We start from the raw sequence: 26,881 nt of genomic DNA on the forward strand, positions 1-26,881 counted from the left end.
GAAAGAGATAAGGACTAATCCAGAAACATCAGAACTATATATATTTGGACTTTACATCTGTCCTTTTCTGTCCAGCTTGTATAATTCTAAATATGTGATCTATAGGACTTTAAGGGAGAGGCTTGAAAGTAAAAGTCTAATGTTCATCTTGTATAGGAACTGAGAAGCCAATGAAGTTCAGATGACCATTATTGAAAGGTTTGGTAGTAAGATTTTATAGGATGCCCCTTTAGTAGACTAAGAAACAAAGCAGCAGTTCAAATTTCACACAGATACTTCCAGCTTTAAGAACACTTCAAGGCATATTTTCTGTACTGTCAATGGGTAAATGTGGAAGTCTGGAAAAAACTGCCATTTTATGTCAGCAGTAGCTGTGATTGCTAAAATCTGGAGCAGAGACCCTAACTCAAGGATTTAGTGCTATAGATGTTGTGTTTGTCTTTCGAGCCCAAATGTAATCAAAACCCTAAAAAGTGCATGGTGTGAGATGCTCTAACCACCTCATTGCCCTGTAAAATGGCTGTGCTGCTTCAATGTCACATACACACTGCATTGTACTAGAGAGTCATCAGAAAGAAATGTAGTAAGAAGCAGTATGTGGTTCCAGGATGAATGAATTCTACCTTGAACCTTTTGTATATGCTTAAAACCCTCGTTCAAAGGAGGACATTTAGAATTATTGTCAATTTCACCTTAACTGCTCACATTTCCACCCCCATTCTTGGATGCAATTCACACAGAAACACAAGCTAAATTAGCCATTCCCTTAGATTTATTGATTGTATTCTTGCAACCTTCAGTTCCTCCACTGTAATAGCCTATTACTGTAAAGGCCGCAATGAACAATAATTGAGAAGAATCAGTTTCCTGTACATTATGCTATATATGCTTTCTACTAATTCCTATCATAGCTGTAGAGTTTGTTCACTGTCAATTTGAAGTGTAGAAGGTTTTAACAACTAAAAAGCCTTGCAGACTGAGTTAAGATGATATATCAGTGCACTGAGAAAAACGAATCCTTCAACTCATGTCTCAGAGGATAGAAAGATGACTGAAATAATAAGCAGTATATATACTTTGTGTTTTGAATTTGTACTGAGGAAGAAAGACCACTAGGCACTATATAAATAAGCCTGTTTCTTTCTCAGATATGTTTGTATTTTTGCTGGGAAAGGTTCTAGGATTCAGACAGAAGGAAAGAATCATAGAATATGCTGAGTTGGAAAGGACCCAGAAGGATCTTCGCTGTCCAACTCCTGGCCCTGCACAGGACACCCCAAGAGTCATACCACGTACCCAAGAGCATTGTTCAAATGCTTCTTGATCTCTGTCCGTCTTGGTGCTGTGACCCCTGAGGAGCCTGTTCCAGTGCCCAGCCACCCCCTGGGTGAAAAATCTTTTCCTGATATCCAACCTAAACCTCCCTTGACACAGCTTCAGGCCATTCCCTCATGTCCTGTCACTGGTCACCACAGACAAGAAATCAGTGCCTGCCCCTCCTCTTCTGCTCACGAGGAAGCTGCAGACTGCAGTGAGATTACCCTCAGTCTCCCCTTCTCCAGGCTGAACAGACCAAGTAACCTCAGCCTCTCTTCACACAGCTTCCCCTTAAGACCCTTCACCATCTTTGTGGCCTGCTTTGGACACTCTCTAAAGGTTCAATACTTTCCTTATATTGTGGCACCCAAAGCTGCCCCCAGCACTCGAGGTGAGGCTGCCCCAGTGCAGAGCAGAGCAGGACAATCCCCTCCCTTGCCCGGCTGGCGATGCTGTGCCTGATGCCCCCCAGGACAGGGTTGGCCCTCCTGGCTGCCAGGGCACTGCTGACTCATGGTCAATGTGCCACTGACCAGGACCCCCAGCTGCCTTCCCACAGCATTGCTCTGCAGCCTCTCATTCCCCAGTCTATACTCACAACCAGAGTTGCCCCATTACAGGTGCAGAATCTGGCACATGCTCTCGTTAAAAAAGAGAAGAATAACAAAAAAAAAACCCTAAAGAGGTAGGATTTAACAATTAAAAAAATAACTTGCTGCATTTAGTGGCTCTGATCATACTAATTTAGTTATGCTTTCAATTGTTCTAGAGAAAGATACTCCACTTAGTTGTCCCCAATCCACAAAACCTCCAAACCAACTCCACTTTTAGAAGTTTTGAAGGAACGTTCTTCTCAAACTGGCAACTAATTTGATAGTCATAAAATAAAGTCTGTGTGTTGCAAGATCTCAGAATAAGGTCTTTTCCCAGTCTTATGCTTAAGTATTCCATTTTATTTTATTTATTTTATTTTATCTTATTTTATGCTCCAGTGTAGCAATTTAAGAGTATGCCCTGTTAGGAAAATTCTTCTTTTGTTAGGAAAATTCTTTTAAAGTTAAATTTAAAAATTGAAAACGTTTTTAAGGACTTATTTAAGTTCATTTTTGTAAAGAACTGTATTATAGCTGTAAAGGTTTGCTCGTAAAAAAAAGAAAAAATAACAGAAAAGGTTATTCTCTATTGATTTCTGTAGTTCCCCACCTTAATTTCTATCATAGTGTAATTTGTGATTGAAATGAAAACATTTTAAAGTAAGTTATATTGAAAGATATCTACAGAAAAGTTTCTCCTTCGTACTAAAATATTATTGGAAATCAATATGAAGCACAATAATTACACTGGAGAGTAAATCAAAAGCAATTTGCATAGAAAATATCCTATTCTTGTTCTCTTTTTATATAACAAGAATAGACTAGGATCTTCTGCCATTACAGCAATATTCTTTTTAGTCAGTGACTTATAACAATAAGCAGAGAATGTCAGCAGTACCTGCTACTCAGTAGATACCATCTTTCACAGAGAAAATAGACTTCTGATTGCTGCCAATTTATAGTCTTGCATCCCACTGTGGATCCCCTTTCAGCTGAATAGGAGGAATGCCAGGTGCCAATTTGTAGGTTGCTAATGGCTTAACGAACCTTTATCGGCATGACAGTGAATTTGTGAGTGATTAGTCCTTGTGTTTCTTCATACTTCATACTCGAATGCTGGAGCATGCTGTGCTGGTTTCAGCTGGGGTAGAGATAATTTTCTTCACAGTGGCTGTTGGGGGGCCATGTTTTGGATTTGTGCTGAACACAGGGTCAATATAAAGATGATTTTGTTATTGCTGAGCAGGCCTTACACAGAGCCAAGGCCTTTTCTGCTTTTCGTACAACAACACTGGGGAGGAAGTTGTTGGTACATGGGAGGCTGGGAGGAGACACAGACAGGACAGGTGACCCCAAGTGAACAAAGGGATATTCCAGACCACAGGACATCATGCTCAGTATGCAAAAAAGGGGGGAAGAAGGAGGAAGGGTGTACATTTAGAGTGTTGGACTTTGTCTTCACAAGTCACCATTACATGTGATGAGGCCCTGCTCTCCTGGAGACGGCTGAACACCCGCCTGCCCATGGGAAGCAGTGAATTAATTCCTTGTTTTTTGCTGCTCGTGTGTATGGCATTTGCTTTCCCTATTAAACTGTCTTTATCTCAGCCCACAAGTTCTCTTCTACTCTTCCAATTCTCTCCCTGATCCTGCTGGTGGGGGAGTGAGAGAGCGGCTGCATGGAGCTTGGCTGCTGGCCATGTGTTGGGTTAAACCACAACACATGCTCAAGTGGGAAACTTTGTATTTTTAAATGTAATGGAGGGTCTTATGGGAAAAAAAAAAAAAAAAAACTATGAACACGGAACTATAAATAAGCTTAATAGGTTTAAAATGAAATAAAAAAGAACAGATATATGTCTATCTGCTCAGACCAGATTGCACTCTTAAAAAGGTGGATTCTTGTTTAGAGGTAATGGTCTTCTAAAATAATTTTTCTTGACATTTTCGTTTGCAAAAAGCCTTTTGAATAAGACTGATTAAAAGTCATGAATAATTTACACACTGACTTTTCCAACTGCAGAAAAGCTTTATATCATAGTCCACCAAAATAAATATTTAAGAATTTTGAAAATGTTCAGAAGTAAATTAAAAAAAATAAGAAAATTGGAGTTTTCACAAAGGTCCCCTTAAAAATATTTTGTTTTACACTTGCAACTGAAGCAACACTTACGATTTCTAGTTAATCAAATGTGGTTTTGTTTGGATATGTGGGATTAAAGTTCAAGAATGGGCTTACCTACATAGAAAACAAGCAACACTATTCTTACACTTTAGAAATCTGTGATTCAAAGAAAAATCCAAAAGCTGAATTTCTAGGAACTCTGCATCAGCTTTTAGAGATGATCAACAAATCCTTCAGGGTGAACTTACAGACACCCAAAACCACCAAATGGGAATCATGAATTTCAAACACGTATCTCAGTTTTTATTTATTCACAGCTTAAGCATGTGAAACAGGACTGCAAATAGTCCAGTACATACTCCTGTTTTCAAAACACAGTAGCAGACATACTGATAGCATTGAGATTTTCGTACAACAGTTCGCTATACATTCCACTTTCTACAGTTTACTATACTGTAAGCAAGACCAGCTGGATCCAATTTGCCTCTCAGGCCCCTTCCCCAGGAGAAAGCCATGCCAGGCCAGACACTGCTGGAGATACCTGTGGTGTGTGGACAGAAGGGGACAGAAGAGTCAGTGGGACAGAGAAATGCACAGAAAAAAATGGCTCTCAAAGCAATCCACAGGCAAAACCTCATGACAACATCATAACTCCATTTGATCAAAAGACAGATAAATTACGCTTGGTGTGAATCTCCCTACTCAGGAGGACCCAAAATAGAGGGATGCTTTGTCTTTATTTCCCTACCTCTTACAGGCAGAGGATAGCTCTTCAAACCAAGGTAGTTCTGGGCACATGCAAAGACAAAAACTGCAGCTGAAACAAACCAGGAAAATTTCACAGCTAAGAGAAAACTACTCATGGAGCAGAAGCACTCCTGTGGTTAGACAGTCCACGTGGAGAACAAAAGGGATGATTAAATCTACACCCTCAAATCTATTCTTCATTTTTGATATGTCATTCCTTTTTCTGTGTGCCTTACTTTTTCCAAATAAATAAGCGTTCTATATTAGTAATCATACATATTTTCATCAACAACAAATCATTTAATATCCAGTTCTCAGCTTTACCAAATTACTAAAAATGTAAACACATGGACAAAAAGCACATATGGAATCCTGTAGGAATTCAAATGCATTCAAATTTAATCTCCCTGTGATTTTATGATAGCTTTTGAAATGGGCTGCTTTAATTACTAAACATCTGTTACCCAATAACTAAAGGCATTATGTTTCCCTGCGTCATAACAAAAAGATGCCCTGTGTTGCTGAATTCAGCACACATGGAGCCAAAGAAAGTTAACAACCGTGCTGAATCTATAGGTTTGAAGCCTTGCCCTGGTTTGAAACGTGTGTCTACCTTCTGGGCCTTTGGAAAAGCTTCTTCATCAGTGGGTGAGTTGATTGATGCTTTATTTTCTATACACAGGACAAATTAAATCACTAGCAGCATGTTGGACAGTCAGCTGCATTAGTGTCATCCAAACTTACAGACATGATTCCCAGTCCAGAATGCATGAATTTGTCTTGTGAAAGCATTAATTTACAGTATATACTTTTCTTCCTTTCCAAAAGCCCCAATTTGCAAAATTTTTGTGTACTTCATTAATTTCATATGCTCTGATTAGTCTCTTGACTTCACTGTTCAGAGTTTACTGCTTATGTCTCTTAAGGACTGGGCAATAAATATTAAATTGTATAAATTATCATACATGTGTTTTGTGATTTCTTCTACAATAGCTCCTAGAAAACCAACATTTGTAAATAGTCCCTTTTAGATTACTGTCTAATGTACATTTTCCTCCTCTGATTCAAGGAAAACTAACTGTAAAATCCAAAATAGCTCTGTGTGGGGATGTCTCCCTATTATTACATGCATAATGAATTCCATTTGCTTTCCCAGTTAGATAAAAATAGGCTTTAATGAAGTTTAGAGTGAGAGTAAATAGTAATCTGAAATCTAAATATATTAAATAATGCTTGAACAACCCTGAAACAAAGAACTATAAGATCTGAGAAATCTTTGATTTAAATTTTAAAAAGGACTGCGCATGCTAAAATAAGGAAATTCAGAGTATGCAATACATTTTAGTTCACCTGTAGTTCTGTTCTGAATGTTCTTGACCATTCAGAGTTTTAAATTCGTCAAACTGAAATTAGATTAAATTGATTATTTTTGGGTTCCCTCTTCATGATGTCACTATGCAGCACCTTACTAATCATCATTATTTGTCTCATTTCTTACTAACTCAGGTTTTGGCCCAAGCTTTAATTTTTTTTTTTATCTGGGAGCTTTCTTTTGTCATGAAGGTTACCTGTGCATGCTAAACACACTGGCTACTGTTTGCCATTTTATCCTTCTCAGGGTTGGAATAACTGCTAAAAGTGAGATTTCCCAAAAGCAAGTGTAAAATCAAAAGAAATCAAAAGTGCATTGAAAACTAGGAACAGTTACTCAGATTACACAACCAAATTCTGATTCACCAACAGTATTTATATTTTGGGCCTTTATGCCCTTGGTATAACACATGTATAACAAGTGTGTATGTCTATATATATATATATATATATATATATATATATAATATAAATATCCCATGCATTTTATTTTCCTCATCTATTATTCTTTGTTATTATTCATTATTATTATTTTAGCCCTGCCTCATCAGAAGGCTGAAGCTGTGACAGTATACAAAAGAAATGCTAATTAAAGTACCTTTGGGAGGAGAATGGAATGAAAGAAGGTAATATTAAATATTAATCATAAGAAACAAGGCAGGAAGATTTTTAAAGGTGGAAGCAAATAAGAGTGGATTATGATAATTTGGGATGGCACAAAAGATTAATCTGAACTTTCACACAGAGATCCTTCTCTTTTCCAGTCACCTTTTTTTTAAACTCAAGATGGAGTTATTTTTGCCTAATTTAAGGAAACTCTGCCTTAATGATAAGAACCTGAGAGATTTAATGTTACACTTGTTTTTCACCTCTTTCCTAAACATTAAGCATAATAATGTGTTTTATTACTTTGTGTTTCTGTAAAACTTTTCTATTACTAAAATTCTCTGTCTTTAGTAAACACATTCTTTTTTTTCTCTTTCAGTCTCTTCTGGTAGCAAAGACGCCTCTGAACTTCTGACACACAACAAAGCAATCCTCACCCAAGGCATTGGTGAATTTTAAAAGCCAGGCATTGCCATGCTTGGAGCCTTGCTTCCTAACCATTCATCCCAGCATGCGCAATAGGCAAAAATCAGAAAAGCTGTGATCAGTTTGAGAAGAGGAGGTATCATCGAGCACATAAAAAGGTAGGTTGAAAGTCAGAATCCTAACAGCAGACAGGCTACCTGAATATATTCCCGTTCTTCTTAATTATACAGGGGTTTGCTAAGAAGTCTGTGTTGCACACTTTTGCTAAGAAATCTGTGTTGCACACTGTTGCCTGACAACAGGTTTCACATAATGCAGCCTTGCACTCCTGTCACTACTGCCCACACCCTGCTTCTTCCAGCTGTTTAAAAAGACTGCTGACAAGGTCAAACCTGTTTGGTGAGGATCAGAAAGTTTGCCCTGATATGTTTGCCAGACACAGTCAGTGCAATCCACTGCTTTCCAGGATATCTTGTGTGTAACCAACCAAGCTGTTTCTACTGGAAAAAGGACAGTAAAGCAAGCATAAGCAAGCCTAATGTAATAAGATGCAAAAATAAGAAGTCAGTTAGTAGATTTGAAAACAATGCAAGGACATAATAAAAACCTGGTTTATTTCAGCTCAGTTTCAGCCTCAGTTTTCTGTTTCAGATTATTTTTTTTTCCAGGAGTAGGAAGGATCATTATAACATCTCTGACACATTCTCCTAACTATTGAAAGCTAATGGTGAACTCATTGCCACCTTAAATTAAAGATACATCCTTCTTTTGAATAGATTTTGTTTCCCCTCCCCGAGCCCTCTTTATGGCCCAAAGCTGTTCAGATGTAAATTACAGTTCAGCACCAGCCCCACCTGTACCCCCTTTTATGCTCACTTACACACCCTTTTACTTAATGTAACTGAAATTTATCGTAACATTGTACATTATACAGTGCTCATTAAAATAACTAATAATACTAAATAATGCCTTCCATTATATTGATTATTCCAAACCTTTAAAGTATCAAGATACTACCCATCTCACAATATTACATCTTTCACACACCTGGCGATACTGGCATCACAGGAGGGGAAGTGAGACAGGATTCCTGTTTTCTTCCCTGCACTATGAAACTGCTCTGCAGTCAATCAGCTGGGGCTAGGACCCAGTCCTGGGAGACCTCCCCCGACAGTGAACACTGCAGGAAAAGTAGGATATTGGTATCATCTGCTTTTTAAATCACCTTTTCCTGACATGCCCTGGTGAGAGAAGGGAGAGTAAGGCTGTCCCCAGCATTCTATCTCTAAAGGCAAAGGGTCACACTGGCGGCTCTGCAGGGTTAGGAAGAAGCTCTGGGAGAGTTGAGGAGGGCTGACTGAACCAAGCAGTCAATACTAAAGGACCAAGAATCATTACTAGAGACTCAGCATTATGCTAATACTCACTCACTCTGGCATTGCTGCTATTTAGAATCACAATGCTGTCACGGAATCAGCATATTGCTCATCAGAAGGATGAAATGGGTTTAAATAGGGTTTAGGGAATCTGCATTTGCCTTGTAATGCTGATTTTCACAGGAGTACCTCTTTTGTCTCCAGACTGAATCTGATGGCCCTCTGCACTTTGTACCCTGACCTACCCCGACCTGACAGCAGGCAGACTTTATGGTACACATCATGACTGCATTACAATTTAGAGGTTTTCTAACAAAATATACTTACTACATACAAAGATTTTCTGACAATACTACATTTTGAGTAATGCTGCAGGATGACTGAGAAGGTGGGTTACAGAATATACCAAAAGATGATAGAAACTCAAGCCAGTCCTTTAGTTTCCCCCCATGTTAGATTTCAGGTACAGGACTGTCACGTCCACTTTTAGCTACTGTTTTAGTTGTAGCAAGCTTATCTATCAGTTCACATTTATTCAAAGCAGCCACTGTTTCTCACTGTTGTCAGTGCCAACAACTGCATGACTGCCTCAGGAAGGATGCATACCCCTTGTTCTCCGGAGGCCCAAACACAAAAAAGATCCATTTGACTACCTTGTATTTGAAGTAGAAACTCAGACTGGGACTTGCTCAGTTTATTTCCTTAACGCTCAGTTCATTTCCTAGTTGCTTGTAGATGAGTCTCAGCTGATGTGTAGGCTTAGCAAATACTGATGTATGACCTGTGTGTATCAGAGAAGATCTGAGTCCACATGGTAATCCCACATGTAGGTGCAAGCATGCCTAGTCCACAGTGGGAAGGAATGGAATGCAGAAGCCTGCTTGGCTGCATCTCCCATTTTGCAGTACATTTTTATGACTGACGTCAGCAAGATAAATTTCCTGCTGTCCATTTTTATTAGGGATTTAACATCTCACAGAAGAAAAATACATAGGATTTATAGGAAAATTAACTAGAGGTATTCCCTTGCCAGCTGTAAAGATGTACAAAATCAGTGTCAAAAAACAGTGGACTCACTTAATCATCAGCTTCTGCTTTTATATATGTCAACACTGAGAGTTAATAGTTGCAGAATCTCCCAAAATGCTCACTGCTTGTAGTGTGGGTGAATGTGGCCCATCAACAGCAGTAAAAACATATTAAAAGAGAGATGCTGCAAGGAGACAGAGAAGGAGGATTCCCCTTCAATCTCCCTGGGTCAGATAAAATACTGAAGAACAGTTAAGAATAATAACAAAAAAATATAGTTAATAATTTCAAATGTCTCCAAAAAGAGCAAAGATACATCATTTCACTAGTTTTTAACTTACTGAGAAATCAAATGAGCATATATTTCATTCTTAAATTTGAGACAAAGGAGATCACCAGTAAAAATTTCTCAAAGCCCATTCTAAAATTAATTTTAGAGCAAACTAATGATCACTCCTGTTAGCATGCAGTAACAGCAATGCATTTGGTGCCCAGCAGCAGCTGCTATAGTAATTTTGGAGAAGATATATTACATTTTTCATTAATAACAAAGACAATGAATTTGCAAGAGTGAAATTCTGACCAGACTGACTTGTGAAATGTCTCTGCACCAGCCACATTATAAATTCATCTTTTTATATATATTAATGGTATCCAATTTATCTCACATACCAAACCAGAGCTACAACTCACCACTTCAGAATGTGCTGTCTAGTCTATATAGTTTATGATACACCAGCAAAAATGGACCACTGGACTTCACTTGGACAACTACTTCTATCCCATTGTACTGTTGTGCCCTCTTTTCACATTCTATACTACATTTTTTTGCATTTCATTAATAGAACTGCAAAACACCTTTCTTAGCTGTCTTTTACACCTATTGAATGCTGTTGATTGCTGAGCACATTTTAAAATATGATTAAATACACAAGAGAAATGGGTGGTAGCAAAAGCCCAACTTGCCCAGCTATACCTGTTTCAGTGGGATTACTTCAGGCTGTGTCTAGCTGAGCCTTATGGATTGACTCATGACTGTTTTGGGGCACTAGCTGTACTTCCAAACCACATTTTCCAATACAGTTTTACCTGAAAGGGATCTACTTTACATCCTCCATAAAACAAGACCAAACACAGTAAATTGATGTGATATTTATTACCAAAGAACATGTCTAATTTGAACAGAAATTTTAACGTAGGTATATTCACTAAAGAATAACGGTTGGGTGTTCCACAGCAACAGTAGAAGGAAAGCGGCTTTCATGTCTGTAAGTTTAAACTTTGTTGTTGTTGTTTTGGTTTGGGTTTTTTTTTTTTTATGATAATCATTCTTAATATAGCATTTTTCACCCCAAAGCAAACAGGTCCTGGGAACATTTGGCTAAAAAACATCAGACAGGCACTTGCAGGTCCCCAAACTGCCTACAGACAACAATCACACACTTTCATAGTCATGGGAAAGGACCATAGGCAACAAATTCAGGACTATGTTATCTGCAGGCTATTTGAGCTCCTTGCTTCTGGGGACCTATTTTATCTGTTTCAAGTGCAGGACACCATTTCTGGTTTTCCTCAACTTTTCTTTCGTCTGCCTGAGGTATCTTCCCTTTCTGCTTACGTTATTCAGTCTCAGCACTTGCTGAACTTTATATTCTGACTCAGATGCAGCTCAAGGCCAAGTATAGGCAACACAAAACATCATTGATGCCCTACTCCACTGCAGTAAACAACCTACATTTCTTCAGTGTGAATGTCAGAAATAGCCTCAAGTATCTGACTTTTACAGAATGTTAAAAGTCATACCTAGTATTCTGTTTGGTTTTTAAAGAAAGATGGAGCTATGGGAACATAGAAGAAGATCTTCCTTTATCATTCCTACACACTCTAGGAGAGTGCAATGAAAGGTTGTGAATTTTATTTATAATTTAGTTATAAATAATGCCCTGTGCACTGACTTGAAAAGAACATTTTGATCCATTTCCTCTAAAGATCTAAATGTGTAGGACTCTACCTCAGTGATAAGCAATGATAGAGAAAACGCACAATACAATGAAGATTCAGGAGTGAGTAAAGAAGACATACCTAATAAGACTGATAAAAATTAGGAGAAACTTGTCAACTTTTTTGCATGATGTGTGTCTGCCTCAGAGTGTCCCCTTTTTACGCTGAGGTGATTACAAAGAACTGCCATAAAATCTTTTTGCAAAGGAGGTGCCAACAACATTGTATCAGATCTTTTCTTACATCCCTCCCCACCACACAACACTATGGGGATTTCTGGGGACTTCTAAAACTTGGGAGACTCTTACTGCAAGGTTTGGTTTACTTCTGAGGAGTAAATTACGAATTCCTCAGGTTACTATCAGCTGCACCAGGGATTCAGACAACGCCAGGAAACTAAAAACAGAACCCTTATGTATTTGAAAAGGACATAAACATAATTTCACAAACAGAGAGATGACCTTCTATCTGGTGTGACTATGGGTCAACATCATCTCCTTGCTCTAGACACTCCAGTGTCACTAACAGCAGTATCCCTTACTCCAGATTTTGGCTGAAATGAGAACCTAATTTTCAAAGTAACTTGTGCTAAATTCTATGGCTCATGTAAGTATGTAAGAGGCCACATATAATCACAGAATCATAGTCCTTACTTGCTTTGAAAGATATTAGTTTATATTAATCTCAAAATAAATTCATTAGGTTTCTGAGGGTTTATTCTCCACACCTTGCTCATTTCAGTAACAAGCTGTAATATGTTGTATGCAATACATGCTTGCATATTGTATTGAGACAATCACTTTATGATTAGTATTTTGTATTTTACCTAAAGATAGGTGAGCAGAACAAGTAAGCTCCTCCCCTGGAGCTTTAACTGTACAAAGGAAAATATCGTACAACATTAATAAGTACCTTCTTTATCATCATGACGTATGACTGCATCCTGTATCATATCGGCAAGATTAAAACGAACTCGTTGATTCTTTCCATGTTTCAGCTTCTTTCCATAGCCCTCCCGTTTTTGGAAAGCTTTTTCTCGTTCATAATATGCTTTTATTTGGTCACAGCGCATCCGCTTGACCAGCCGCTGCCGCTGGCCGAGGGGAAGGGACTCCAGCAAGCACTGCTCAATTTCCATCTCATGGGTCCGAAAAACATTACATAGCTGGAAACAGCCTGGAAGAAATTAAACACAAGCAAGTTTAGATCATGCTTTCAAACGTGCTATGAAACCTCCACCAACTATTTTGTTGTTCTAACCATGTGTAAGTCCATCATGTGAGCTCCTCCTACTTGACCAAGACTGACTACAGAGAATCTATGTCATTTTCATTTACTTTTTGAAAACAACACATAACTCATTCCAATAAATCACTGATGCATTTTTAAAAAGCTGGCTAAGTTCATGTGAACAAATGTGAATAGAAGGAAGTCTGAAAGTTCCAACGTGTGATGGGCAAAATACCTAAATACTTCAAAACAATTCAAGTGGGTCGCATTTGCTTACAAACAAGAAACTACTATGAAGAGTAATGCTAGATTGATGCCCATGCTTCTTTTTTAATAATTTTTATCTTGCTTTAGGTTGGCAAATTCCTGTATTCAGTGAGAAGAAAAATCATCATATCATAATTTTAAGAGTTCATTAGCATGCAGTGGGCACTCAGGCAACTACCTCTTAAAAACATCAGAGTCATTTCAGATTCCTAATCACATGTATAACTTTTTTCTATTTTTAATTATTTTTTGTAGTACAGAGCCCTCAAAACTGATCCTTCTAATGAAACCATCAGATACTGAAACCTTCATGCAGAAACCAATCACAAATGTGAATCAGTTGAATCAGTTATTCCTAACATTCCCAGCACTACCTTGAAGTCAGATTCCTCTTTTGTTTTTACCATTAAATATGGTATTTTTATTGACATCGCAATAACACTAATGTTCAAGTACGTTCTCTTTTCCACTGAAAGCAAAGACCGTAGGAGACTGAGTGCTGCTAATTGCTTTTCAGGGGACTGTTATGTTACAAAAGGAGGGTAGTGGACTGTCAGATAATTTTATTGCCCAAGTCCTTGAAGGTGAAGCCACATCCATCAAAAATGTGCCCACTTACCTGCAGTAGGGCCTTTTGATGTGGTGGCTACAGACCACAGACCACGCCATCACTTCTGATTCTCATGTTCTACTTTACATATATGAATTTCCTTCATATGGGGGCTAAGTGCTCAAATTTGTAATTTCTAAGGACTGACAGCAGCCCAAATGAGGGAGGTTTTCTCTCCATAGTTTGAAGGAAGACCTTTTGAAGGAAATGCAGACTCAATTCACCTTGGGAAGTTAAGAAATACCAAAATTAAGCATTACTGTGCAACTTTAATTAGACCTTATATTGTCTACCTGTTTTGTGTAGTTACATCATCAAAGGATCCCTATCTCATTCAGGGCACACCTGAGTAGTGCTGACTAAATGACCATTTTGTTTTCTCCTTGGTTGATGCCTATTTATTCTACTGAATACCATTCAAACCCTGCTCTGAAGGCATAATTAACAATCTCCTGACAGGATTTTGTACAGCTCACATCACCACAGCACATAAAAACATCAAAAATACATATTTTTTTTCATTTAAAAAAAGGACAACAGAACATTCTTATCTGCATTCTCTACAAAGGAACTGAAAAACAATTATTTTCTTTTTAAATCCCTCATTTTGGGTGTCCCATTCAAGAATTTTGTGGTTTTTTCTTAAAGTGTTTTGGTTTGCTTTAAAGGCATTCTATCCTATAACCTATTATATATCAAAATTCCAAAATAAAATATTATCAAAATAATAGTCTTAGGTCTGCATACCAGTCACTCTATGAATTCTATGTATAACATTATATGTTTTTTTCTAAATAATTTGTTATATTATTTCATAAATAGAAGATAATACAAATAATATATTACGTATTATATATTCTATTAGATAGTGTATGTATTTACTGTAAGTTACAAGCCAAGGTCTCAAACAAGACTTCCCAAAACTGAGAAGCACACATTTATCCAAAAAGTGCCCAGAGTGTCTCGTTGGGAAAATCTATGACAGAAGCAGACACAGAATACAATTCTGCATGTCAATTACAATTCAGTCAATTACTTTTAACATAGGCTACTCTCTCCTTGTAATTTCTGTTCCTTTCTTAGCATGCCCTTCTAGTTAGAAGAACATGAGTCGTAAAACTAAAAATTGGAAACAAGTATTGGCTTGCATTAAGCCAAAATACAAACCCTTTCTTCTGGCATGTCAAAGCCAACAACTACTGCTGTATAAAACAAAATTTTCCACTTGACATTAAATGATATGTTTCATTTCATAGCAAAAATTATATGTTTTATTTCTTTTATTTCCTTGTTGGGAGACACAAGGAAATGAAAGGGTAGCTCTGTAATGCTGCAGAAGATGTAACTTTATTCCTGGCTTCAATCCCAGTGTTCAGAGGATTCAATCCCATAGAAGAGCTACACTCAGACCATACTCAGCCTGAGGTAGTTTGCAACTGCATCTTCTTTCTCTCATTATAGGACTGTGGAAAAAGCAAACTTCAAGTCTTTTCTATTAGAAGTGTTCTGCTGTGTATAAAATATTTCAGTAGCCAAGCCTTTAGCCTACACAGGCTTTTTGGCTTGTAACACCCTAAGCTTATATCCTAACACTTCTAAATGTGGTTATAGTGCCTGCCAGCAAGGCTCACAGCCACAGAGGGAAAACCAGCTCACTGCATTAAACCGTTTTTGCCCACAGCTGGGAGCCCACCCCTGCTCTGTTCATTCCTTCTTTATGAAGGGAAGAAGGAGTAGCCATGTGTGGGGAAACACAAAAGGTGGAAAGGTATTACAGCTGGTGGTTGGGTCAGTGGCTCTGACCCAGGAAGAGATGACCGGTCCGGGGAGATGGTCCCGAAAGGAATCGCCTTCCCAAGGCCCGGTGTCTTCCCTCAGCTGCTGGCAGAGGGGCCCTTGCAGAGACTGTCAGCTCTTTAGTGATATCAGCTCGTGATTCCAGCTCAGCTCTGCAGGGCAGCCTCCAGGCCAAGCCAGACCAGAGAGAGAGGTGAGAGGCCCGTGTGGCTGGTTCCGCACAGAGGCAGCTTTATTGTCAGTCCGTACTCTGGCGAAGGAGAAAGCCAGGGACGACAGCTCTCTCTGTCCCACAGGGGCAGAGGCCTTAGCTTTTAAAGGGATACAGGGGATGGGTGAAGGCCAATGGGTTACAAAGGATCTGCATGGGGTCTCCTAAAGGATTGTGGGTCTGTCTTTTCTCGCCGTGACCTAAGAAGTGGTTGCCTTTCAAGGGAGTCCTGCTGGGAGATTACGAAATCTCTTATCTCAGCAGAGATCCCTCCAGGGCAGGGGCTGGGCAAACCCCACAGAAAGGATTTTAGGTGTGAGAAATAAAAGCAGGCTTCAGAAAATACAGCAAAAGGATTTAGGATTCAGCTTTGCCTGTGAAAACTAGAAGAAGATACAGTTATGCAGCACCAAGGACATTAAAACAATGGTTAGCATTTCTAGGTTTGGCCTAGATAGATTTTGGAATTGCAAAAAAATATGCTTAGCAAGACAGATAAGTTTAAGCCTTATAATGGGATATTGTGCCTTGTTATGTCAAGGCATAACAAGCCAGCATTGTATTCAACAGTCGCACGTGCGCTATTATCAATTGGTTAAGGCAGCCTTCTGTAACTTTTAGAAGCATGCTGATTGGCTAAGAAACTTTTAAGAATGCTTTGCAACCAGGAAGTGTTTGGATGTCTCGGATGCATGAGCCCGGTACCATCTCTTGTGAGAGTGATGCCGAAATAAAATAATAAAAGGCTCCTGGAACGCTTGTCTGGACTCCCCATTCCGTCTGTCAACAAGGATGCTGACAGCCACGCACCTGAGTTTCAAAAGGCTGCAACTGAATTCGATGTTTATATTTTGAAAACTCAGCTGAAGCTGAAAATTGTGTCTGCTGTCCTCGTCATATCTGTAAATCTGCACTGTTTGCTAACCAAAGAGTTTAATGGTATCTTTGCTTTTCCTCATGAGCTTAGCTCATGTGCAGTCTCTCTTCTTAGGAGGAACTGGTAGTGCTCACTGCCATATCACAAGTAAGACTGATGCAAGCTGTAGGACGTCTTTGCCATCACGCTGCTCTCCTCATCCAAGGCAAGAAATCAAACAAATCAGTTTAACATCTTGATCAAACACAGCACAGAAAAGATGCTCTCACAGGCAGATTCCAGTTTCAGGAAGGATATGCCTGGCTCACTGTCCTCTGCCTCTCCCCTGGGATGACTTTCAGCCTGTACGAGTATTTGTCTAGTTGCTCTGTGAAGAACAGGGCTTGACTGTTAGAACTGGCCTCACACAGCAGCTCCCAGCGTGTGGCCAGAGTCAAAACAATTCAGGCCAATTGAGAAAAGGACTCTTGATCCATTTGGGCACAGGTCTCAGCTGAGAAGTAATGAATTGCAGATGGCATTCTCAGCACATCTGGAACCTGATACAGCCCAGATGAGATCAGTATCTAACTGCGGGTATAACAGCTGCAGGTCAGCAGCCTCATTAGATTAGGCCTGGATTAAAAAACATAGTAGAAATGCAGACAAGGCAAGCTCCCTGAATTAATCTTTCAGGTGCTCATCTCTGAGGCATTCAACATTGAGTTCCAGTTTTAGAACCAGGCAGATCTCTGCTCTGTGGTCCTACTGAGCAGGGGAACTGATGATGGCAAAAGAGGCAGAGGTTCTTTCACACCTTGAGAGAGCTCAACTCAAACACAGACATGCCTCTGGAGGAAATTCTGTGGATTGCTTAGTACCACATGAAGCATGAGGTTATTCACTAACACTGGATCAGATAACTGTTTTGTCTACCAGTCTTGAAAGCCTCTATTAATGGGTTCTACAAGTACTGGGTAAACTGTTTAAGTGCTGCACTGACTTTTATCAAAAACGCCTTGGGTTCTTTTGGTGGCCATTATCTCTTGTTACTACTGTCAGTTTTGAGAAGACTTCAGTTTTGTCATTTCTGTTTGCTATCCCAGTAGCCTTCCATTTGTCTCATTCTATTGCCTCAATGTCCATCTCACACTGGGGGGACAAAGATTAAACACATATTTGCAGGTGCAGTTTCACAAGCAGACAGTAAGTTCCCTCTATCCACTGGCCAAACTCCTCCAAACATAGCCCACTGTGTGGTTTGCCTGATTTATTATCAGTGCGTAGGGCTGGCTTCCGTTCAACTTTGTGTCCATTGTAACCTCTGCACACTCTTCAGCAGGATTGCGGCTCAAGTCAGTCAGCTCCCAGCCTGTGCTGAGGTATGGGGTTAGTCTTCCTCAGGCATGAAAATATGCACTTCCCTTCTTGAACTGCCCAAAGTTTCTGTCAACCCAATCCTCAGGATTAAGCTCTCCCATTCGAAGTATGCCAACTACTCCGTCCTAAGTGAGCATGCCAACAGCAGCAACAGCTTCAGCTGTAAAGAAACCCTCCAGGAAAAAATAGTTGCTAAAATCCGTAACTTTATTAGGTGGATGGAAACAGTTACTGCTTAGAGAACGACAACTCAGTCACAGTCAGACTCAAAAGCAAAGCGATTAGAGCCTCCTAAAAAGGTAACATGAGCAGTAGGTCTGTCCATCATTTCCTTCTCCACACATGGGAAAACTGGCACAAACTGCAACACTGAATTGGTACAAGAACACTGTATAAGCCCCATTCAAACAGCAGAAGATGGGTGGAAAACATGATTCCAACCAGGGCTGGTTTTCACTGTGCTGGTCAGGAGGCAGTAGGGTAACAGGAGGAAAGATTTGTGGGTAGGGAAAAAGGTTGCCTTCTGAATCTATTTGCTTAAGAGTTTATATCTCATGACATAAGATATCAGATTTGAAGATTATTTCATGCAGTTCTTGCCTCAGTGCATGACAAATTACACTGATGTGCAGGGATTCGACAAGGTCACTGTGATGGTCATGGTATACTGCACTGGAGAACACACTGGCAGTGTCACCCACAAAACTGGAAAGGTTCACCAGGTTATCATTTATTTAATGGGATGTTCCAGACAAAAAAAAACTAGAATAAACGTGATTGCCAGTACGTATATAGTTTTAAGGTCTGCATGTTCTGTATAAGCACACAATATAAAAAGCTCTATAAAACACTGAAATATCAAAACCAGAGAAACTTTTACCATATTGCATTGATTACTAACTAGTACAGGACAAAAGAAGTCATTACCACTGTACCAAACAGAAAAAAATAAAAGAAAAAATTGTTTCAAGGATGCTTGCTAGTGAAGAGCTGCTTCACTGACTGGGTCCACCATGAACCACAAGAAAGAGAAGAATCATTGTTTTAAAACAACATGTTCATAAAATTGTAGCAATTTACTCCCAGAGAGCTTGACATCTGCATCACAAGACAAATTACAGTTTTGATCGTGCCTGTACAAACAAGCGATTTCTGACTAAAGAGGAACGGTTTGCTTTGAATTGTCACTGGTTCTTACCGTGAAGAGGAGAGAAGGAATATTTTCTGACACTACAAGCACTAGCTCCTGAACAAAATGAAGAGAACAGGAAGGATGATAGGACATAAACAGAGAGGACGAATGTGGTTGTTACAGAAATGTTCCTCCATCTCCTGCAGGTGATTTGAGCTCAAGTAACTTTACAGTAAGCAGGAACATTTTTGTCATACCTCTTTTCAGAAACCATATTGATATTGCTTTCCCTTATACTGCTTCTTGTGGCTTTATGACAATTAACTTTAGTCACTTGCTCAGGTATTTAAATTGGGAGACTAGTCATCCTAAAAAATGCACCTCAGATGGTAATTCACATTACATGGGGGTGATTATGTCCCTGTCTAATCTGGGTCACAGGTCAGGAGGCATTTCCAGAATGTGAAGCTGAATGCCTACATACATGTTCACACAGGCTCACATCTCTGCTCAGACATATTGTATTTTGACTTTACATGTGACTTTTCATTAAAGGCAAGCACACAAATCAAACTGCTGACTTTGCTTAATGCAGCGAGCATCTCAAATAAGGTGACAGGGAATGATGGTGCATAATGCTTAAAATTACAATTTTCAAAATAGTAAGAGACATGCTTACCTTCATTTATGCAAACATGCTGACTTGTATGATATTTTAAACAATGAATATTTGAAGTCCTGGGTATTTGCAAGACTATGGTCTTTATAGCATTGAAACAAAAAGGTTTAAAGCACCTGGAAAAATGGTAATCTGAGATTCCGAGAATGTATCTGCTTGACACTGCTACCAAAACCATAGCCTTTAAGCAGTTAAATTTAACTAAAGCAAAAAGGGTAAAAAACACTCCGACATATACACTGTTTAGTTTGGATCCTTTGACACCTAGCTCCCATCTTGGTCTATCCTTGCCAAAGATATGATATCAGGCCCTTTTCACAACTGCAATGAAACACCTACATTCTAATTCAGATAACTGAAATTGTCCTGAATTGCAGAAAGATAAAATAGTTCAAAATTTCAACAACTTCAATAAATGTTTAAATAGATTAGCATTCATTCAACAAATTAAAAAAAGGCACTTTTTTCACAAAGACAGTGCAGCAGCTCTAAAGCTGGCTAGCTAACCATAACCACAGTACTAACAAAGGTATGTGGTGTGCGGAGTTTGCCAACGTGGGAAAGGCATGCAATGAGCAGCGAGTGCTTTGGCACTTACAGATTCAGATACACGGATGGTGTAAATCAGTGCAGGTTCATCCAGTTCAAAAAGCTACATTAATGCGCACTCCATGTTCGTGAACAGAAGTCAGACCAGAAATCAAAGCACTGGCCCTTTCAGTAATGCACTTTGCTGTTATACATAATGACATTACTATACAGGAGGATTTTCTTCTACCAACAACGCATATTATTTAAATTTATTATTTAAATGTATTATTTAAATTGAATTAGAAATAGCAATTTATTAGTATTTAAGAAACTGAGATGAATTCCATATGAAATCAGTGATATAAATACTACTGTGTAACTGAAGTTGTGTCTGAATCACAGATCAATGCATTTTTTACGGGTGCTCTCTTTAGAAATCAGAAGTTATTATGTATTTTCTACTGATCTTACAGTTTCAAAAAGAAATGTGGCTAAGAATAGCCACAGAAAAGGCTAGCTTAGTTTAAATCCATCTCAAACTGAAACATTAAGGTCAGCATCAAAATACGTGGATTTGAAAATCCTTTGTTCAGCACAGGGAAAATTACTTACCATTTGAACAGCCTCTCCATTACATTTATTAAGCTGTGAGTGAAGGGTGGTGCTTGTAACCACTCAGCCTGACTTCCACAGCTGAAAGGCTTCCATCAGGTCAGTACGGATCTACTCACCGTAGTAATGGACTTGGTCCTTTTTCTTTTTTCATGGTTCCCATTCCCACCCCAAAAGCAGATAATCATGAGGGAGCAGTATACGTGCAAACTATTTACCTTGTAAAGAATGTAAAGAATTCAATTAATGCCAAGTCCTCTGAGAATAAATTACATTGCAGTAAAGGAGCTGATGTGCTTTTCCTATTCTTGGCTCCCCAGAGCTTCTTTTGGATGTAATTAGAAAGTTAGGGCTCTTAAATGACACGATACAAAGCTTCCTCAATTTCTGCTTAACATCCAATTCTGTCTTTGCTGAAGAGCAATCCTGAGCACATTCAAGCACCCATCCTCTTATAAAATGCTATTCCTGTATGCTGCTCTTCAAGAGCCTTTCAATGTGACCAGACTGGTAAGTAGGAACTGCAATCAATTTCCAGCTTGATACCAAGGAAAAGTTACTTATCAGGTGCTATTTATCAACTCTACAGGCTTCCTAACAGACTCTGTTATCTATCTGTCAGCAATTCAGTGAAGTTACAGTGCCATTTTCTAAAAATTTATTATATTTAAATCAAAGAATCAACCAGTTTGGGATCTTGCCATTGCAGTGATAGAAGAAAGTCTGAATAATACCTAATTAAATATAACGGAGGGCTCTGCACTGTCATTTGTGATTTATGTCATGGAGCAGTCTGTGACATATGGAGATTTTATGTTCCAGGTAAAATTCATTAACGGTGTGCCAGCTTATTCAACAAATGCAGCCAAACTGCTTGCCTGTGCATTAGCCTTAAGTGCAATAAAACACAGGTTACAAACAGATATGTATGGGGTTCTTCCCATCTTTTAGAAACAAAAAAAAAATCATTTCTTGTGTCTGTTTTTGATGTGGAGAATTCACAAGTATGAATGGTCTGCAAGAAAGTCTGTAGATCCCAGAGCAGTAGTCCTCATCTGTGGATCACATCCAGAAACTACAGGAAGGCAAGTAAAATGAAAATACACTATCTGGTCAAGCTCATACTGTTTATTTTGGTAAAGCTGCTATCTCCATCTCCTCTCTACTGCCATCATCCTTCTGTACTCCCTTGGAGGATGAGACAAAGGTGCAGTCACAAAGCCCAGCATACTTCAGGCAATTTCTCTGGCGAACATCAGAACCTTTCGTGAAAAAACTATGACACCATTGTCTGCTCTGGAGCACTAGAGTTTCCAACTAGAAAGACTGCACAGTCTCAGATATGTGTAAAACACATTAACCCATTCATCTCATAGACTATCCCAGAAGAGATTTTTGAAGACAAAAGTCTGTGCTCAAGGCGGATTCAGGGCTTTATTGTAGCATCTTCAAATAATGACTATTCAGACAATAGGTTGAAACACTTCTCTTTTGGACTTTTGAGCAGTCAGCCATGAAACTTAGGGTATAAGTATTCCAGTATTCCCTGACCAAAAAAAAAGAAAAAAAAGGGCAACAAAAAAAAGAAAAAGAGAAAAAGAGGAACAGAAGAAAAAAAAGCTTGTCAGTTAAATGTTGTATACCAGCTCATGTTCACTAGCGAAGGTTCAAGCAGAACAAACAAAACACATCTAGACAGCACAGCACACAGGCTTAGTTCTCCTTTAATTATGCTGTGCTCTTGTGCTCTAAGACATAATTATCTTTTTTTGTGGCTTTTGCACAGTGTCTAAAGTGAAGATTGCACTGCAACGGAGAAAGGTATTTTACAACATAAACACAAAAGTGTTTATATATGTTCTAGTAAGTAGTAGGAGGGTATACGTAGGCAGGGAGCAGTATTTGAGGCTACAAAGCCTTTTGAAGTAGATGGAAGATTGCACAGGGGATAGAACATACAATGTGGGGGTACTTCATCTGCCCTGTCTATTGGGAGAGATCTCTAGATACCAACCATAGCCTTTGCAATAGAGAGGACTAGTAGGGACACTTCAAAAATTATCCAGTGAGCTAAATAACAATGCTGTAGAACATCAGAGGTCCAATGCCTTTCCTTCATTGTTTCTGAAGTGTAGACACACCCTCTGAAGCTTTTCCCACTGCCACCTTATCTTTCTTTTCCTGCAAACAAGGTAAGTGGTGCAAAGTGTGCGTGGCATTGCATTTCACCCAAGTGCCCTGGTTTCAGCCTGGCCACCAAGCCCCACACAGCCACTCACTCACTACCTCACCAGCAGGATCGGGGAGGGAATTGGAAGGGTAAAAGAGAACTCATGGGTTGAGATACAGACAGTTTAACAGGGAAAGCTAAAGCTGCACACACAAGCACAGCAAAACAAGGAATTAATTCACTGCTTCCCATGGGCAGGCAGGTGTTCAGCCATGTCCTGGACAGTAGGGACCCATCACACATAATGGTTATTTGGGAAGACAAACTCCAGCACTCCAAATATCTCCCCTTCCTCCTTCTTCTTCCCTACTTTTTATACTGAGCATGGCATCCTGTGGTCTGGAATATCCCTTTGTTCACTTGGGGTCACCTGTCCTGTCTGTGTCTCCTCCCAACCTCCCATGTACCAACAACTTCCTCCCCAGCATGGCTGTACAAAAGCAGAAAAGGCCTTGGCTCTGTGTAAGGCCTGCTCAACAATGAAAAAAAAACACCTCTATATTATCAATCCTGTGTTCAGCACAAATCCAAAACAGAGCCCTGTACTAGACACTGCGAAGAAAATTAACTCTACCTCAGCTGAAACCAGCACACCAAGAAAAAGAAACTTGGAGCATGCTTAGATTTCCTTGCAAGATACTTGACATGACTAGGTACCTTCTATGACAAGACATAATGGTTTTTAAGCTAAACCTGACATCCATACAGTAGAAAAGCCACATAACAATTTCTAACAGTAATGAAATAGTTTTATAAGATTACTAGGCAATGTAGTACTCACCTGTTTGAGTAAATTGTGTCATGATTAACCTGGTTTTGAAACATTTTCCTGCAACTAGGTAATGAGTTTGGAAATTATCATGGGGAGAAAAACTAGAAGATGCACACACACAAGTAACATAATCACAAAGACTTTGTTTCCTTAGGAAGATCAAAGCAAAATATGCTTATGTGTTTCCCAAAGCTTAATGATAAAGCAGATAATTTTTTTTTTAAAGAAATAGTCCAAGTCCCTATGACAGGATCTGAAGAGAGAGCTTAAAGCAATCAGAAAAAAACAGTCATCTGACTAACACTGAATGCACTAACACATTTTTTAATACATATCCATATATAGGCAACTTAGAAGACAAAAAAATTGGCTGTTTGAGCTAACCCTTATAACTTTGGGATCTATGAATTTATGTCACTTTTTATTTGGCATTTTCAGAAGCAAGCAATGTATATTTGTTAGAATAATAAAAAATACTAATTAATGCTTGTCACTTGCAATGCCTGTGAGGAAATAGCATCAGAATATTTGGTCATATTTGAATGATCTAAATTGCTGTAAATCACACCAACAGCAAGTAAAACTCAATAAGCTCCAAATCCAAAGGCACAACGAAAATGAAGAAGATCTGGGCTTGCCAAATGACAATAAAAAAAGATAAGAAGGAATAGCTGAGAAGACCTCTAGAAAAAAATAGCTCCTTCTAGTCCTTGCACAGACCTAGCTGTCTTTATTTGGCTGCAATACAAGACCTGTGAAGTGACAACTAAGCTTTGAAGATAATAGTTATTTCCTTACAGTACGTTAAATGGAGATGTAATAATACACTGATCTCTAGCCCACACTGTCAGATATAGGATACAGAGGAGGGGAGGATGTGCACCTGGGAAGAGATGCACTGGAAAATTCTTCCTGTCACCACAGTATAATATAAAAGGTTTGTCACACAGGCACTTACCACAACAAGCAGTGAAAAACACTAAGACTCTCGCTAATACTTGTAAATCTGCAATTTGGGAGAGTGAATTAACACATTGGTGCACAGTGAGAGGAACCCGAAATTACAGTTGCTACACCCGAAGATACTGAAAAAGTTGAGCAGCAGCAGCAGCAACAACCAACTGCTTGAATAAAGAAACAAAAAATCCGATTGTTTCAAAACCTGGGGCAGTTCTTTCATCACAGATATTCTCGGATATTGCTTTTTAGTCAGGAAATATGCCAGGGTTCAAGAGTCATACAGCATATGAGAATTAGAGAAAACATAAGAGAAAAATACATAAATCAAATTTTGCAAACACCTGCATACATAAAAGCTAGTAAAGGAGTATGTGAATCAAGACAAAGAGGATATTGAGTATCATACATCATAGAGAGTTAAAAGTCAAAAAGGAAACAATGGTCCACAGACCTAGCCATAAGGACTGGCAAGCACACAGGAAAGGAAATCCTATGCCAAGTGAACTGTGGTTCTACATGCAATCTAATAATTTACAGAGATTATTGTAAAGTAAATGCAGATGTAAAAGTAGTTTACCACAGAGTGGAGCTAAAAAAACTCTGCAGCAGGGCTAATATGTAGGCCTTTGGTCACTGTTCTGTGCACATCAAGGGACTGCCATTTCAGTTTTCAAATAGCAAGAGGATTGGAAACAGGCCTGCCTCCGCTCTGCAGAAAGGCAACTTATCTGGAATACTGCATTCAATTCTAGACAGTCAAACTGGAGCAGTTCAAAAGAAACTACCACAAATGATTTTGGGGCCCGAGGGACTGATTTATGAGGAAGGATGAAAAGAATTAAATATGCATAGCTTAGTTAAGCAGTGACTAAGGAGAGAAAAGTTAACAGAAATTTAAAGAGTGAAAGGGAAAAAGAAAGGTTATATACCATAAAAATGAAGAGAATATGGAAGAATAAAATTAATTTTTTTACTGCAAATTTAGGCAGAGTACCAAGACAAAAAAAGCTCATATGGATGAGATTAACAGGTAAGATCACAAAATTCCTCATTTGGTGTACTGGGTGGACAGCCACACAAAAGTAGCAACATAGGCGCAGCAGATCTATGTTTCTGACAATCAGGACAGCTCCCTCACTCAGTTCTGATATCTCTGAATGGCCCTGTAAAGCCCTGTAAAGAGAACCCCTCAGTGAAGTGAAGAACCAACCCATGAGAATTTCCGGCATGTAAAGCCACATGACTGGCATCTGAAAGGCTTCTCTCCCTTGCACTGGGCGGGTAACTATTGGGCATGTCCTAGGTAAGCCTGGCTAAGGTTAGAAGAGCAAGGATGGTTGCTAGTCTGAGCTGGATCTTCACGGGTAAGTGACAATGAAAGCAGGTTTAGTGGCTTTCCTGACAAAAGAGTTTACAAAAGTCTCTAAGGTCACCCTCCACACCTGCCATCAAGTATTACACTTGTGGTCATATACTACTATACGACAGCTGTATGGGCATGTATATACTAGGAAACCAAAGTGAAGATAAGCATTATGACATTTGATTGTGAACACATGCAGCAATGTCCTTTCTGGGTTAAATTACAATGGGGAAATACGGTTGATAATTCAAAGAAGCGGAAGAACAAGAAAAATAAGAGAAAGAAGAGAAAGAAGAGGAAAAAGAAGAAGAGAAAGAAGAAGAAACTGATCAGCTTGATCTCATTTGACCAACTGAAAAAAGCAAAGGATGTGTCAAAGGATGGACTCCTAGTCTACATGAATCTTCAGGCACCCTTACTGAAGAAGTAACGGGAAGAACATGAAAAATGCTTCACAGATGTTGATGAAACTGAAGTAGAAATCAAACTGAAGTAGAAATTATTATTGCAACTCTGACATTACTGCTCACAAGACAGAAAAATGTCACTCCAAGACACAATAAATCTATATATTTATTGGAGATTAAGAGGAATTAAGTAATTTAGTTTGCCTTAAGAGCTTTACTTTTCTTGACTATGTCTATATGATTTACACATACC

The 26,881-nt window shown here is 38.9% G+C and overlaps 1 protein-coding gene across 1 annotated transcript in view; it reads right to left on the reverse strand.

Annotated features, from left to right (window-relative positions):
- Nucleotides 1-26,881, reverse strand: part of MYO16 (myosin XVI) — a gene marked incomplete at both ends in the record, with an annotated part of 287,015 nt that overhangs the window by 252,649 nt on the left and 7,485 nt on the right. The window contains 1 exon segment of the mRNA XM_082277664.1: nt 12,504-12,767. Coding sequence (XP_082133790.1) covers nt 12,504-12,767 — 264 coding nt within the window.

This window comes from Coloeus monedula, assembly GCF_965178545.1.
Source record: "Coloeus monedula genome assembly, chromosome: 3".
NCBI classification, from domain to species: Eukaryota; Metazoa; Chordata; class Aves; order Passeriformes; family Corvidae; genus Coloeus; species Coloeus monedula.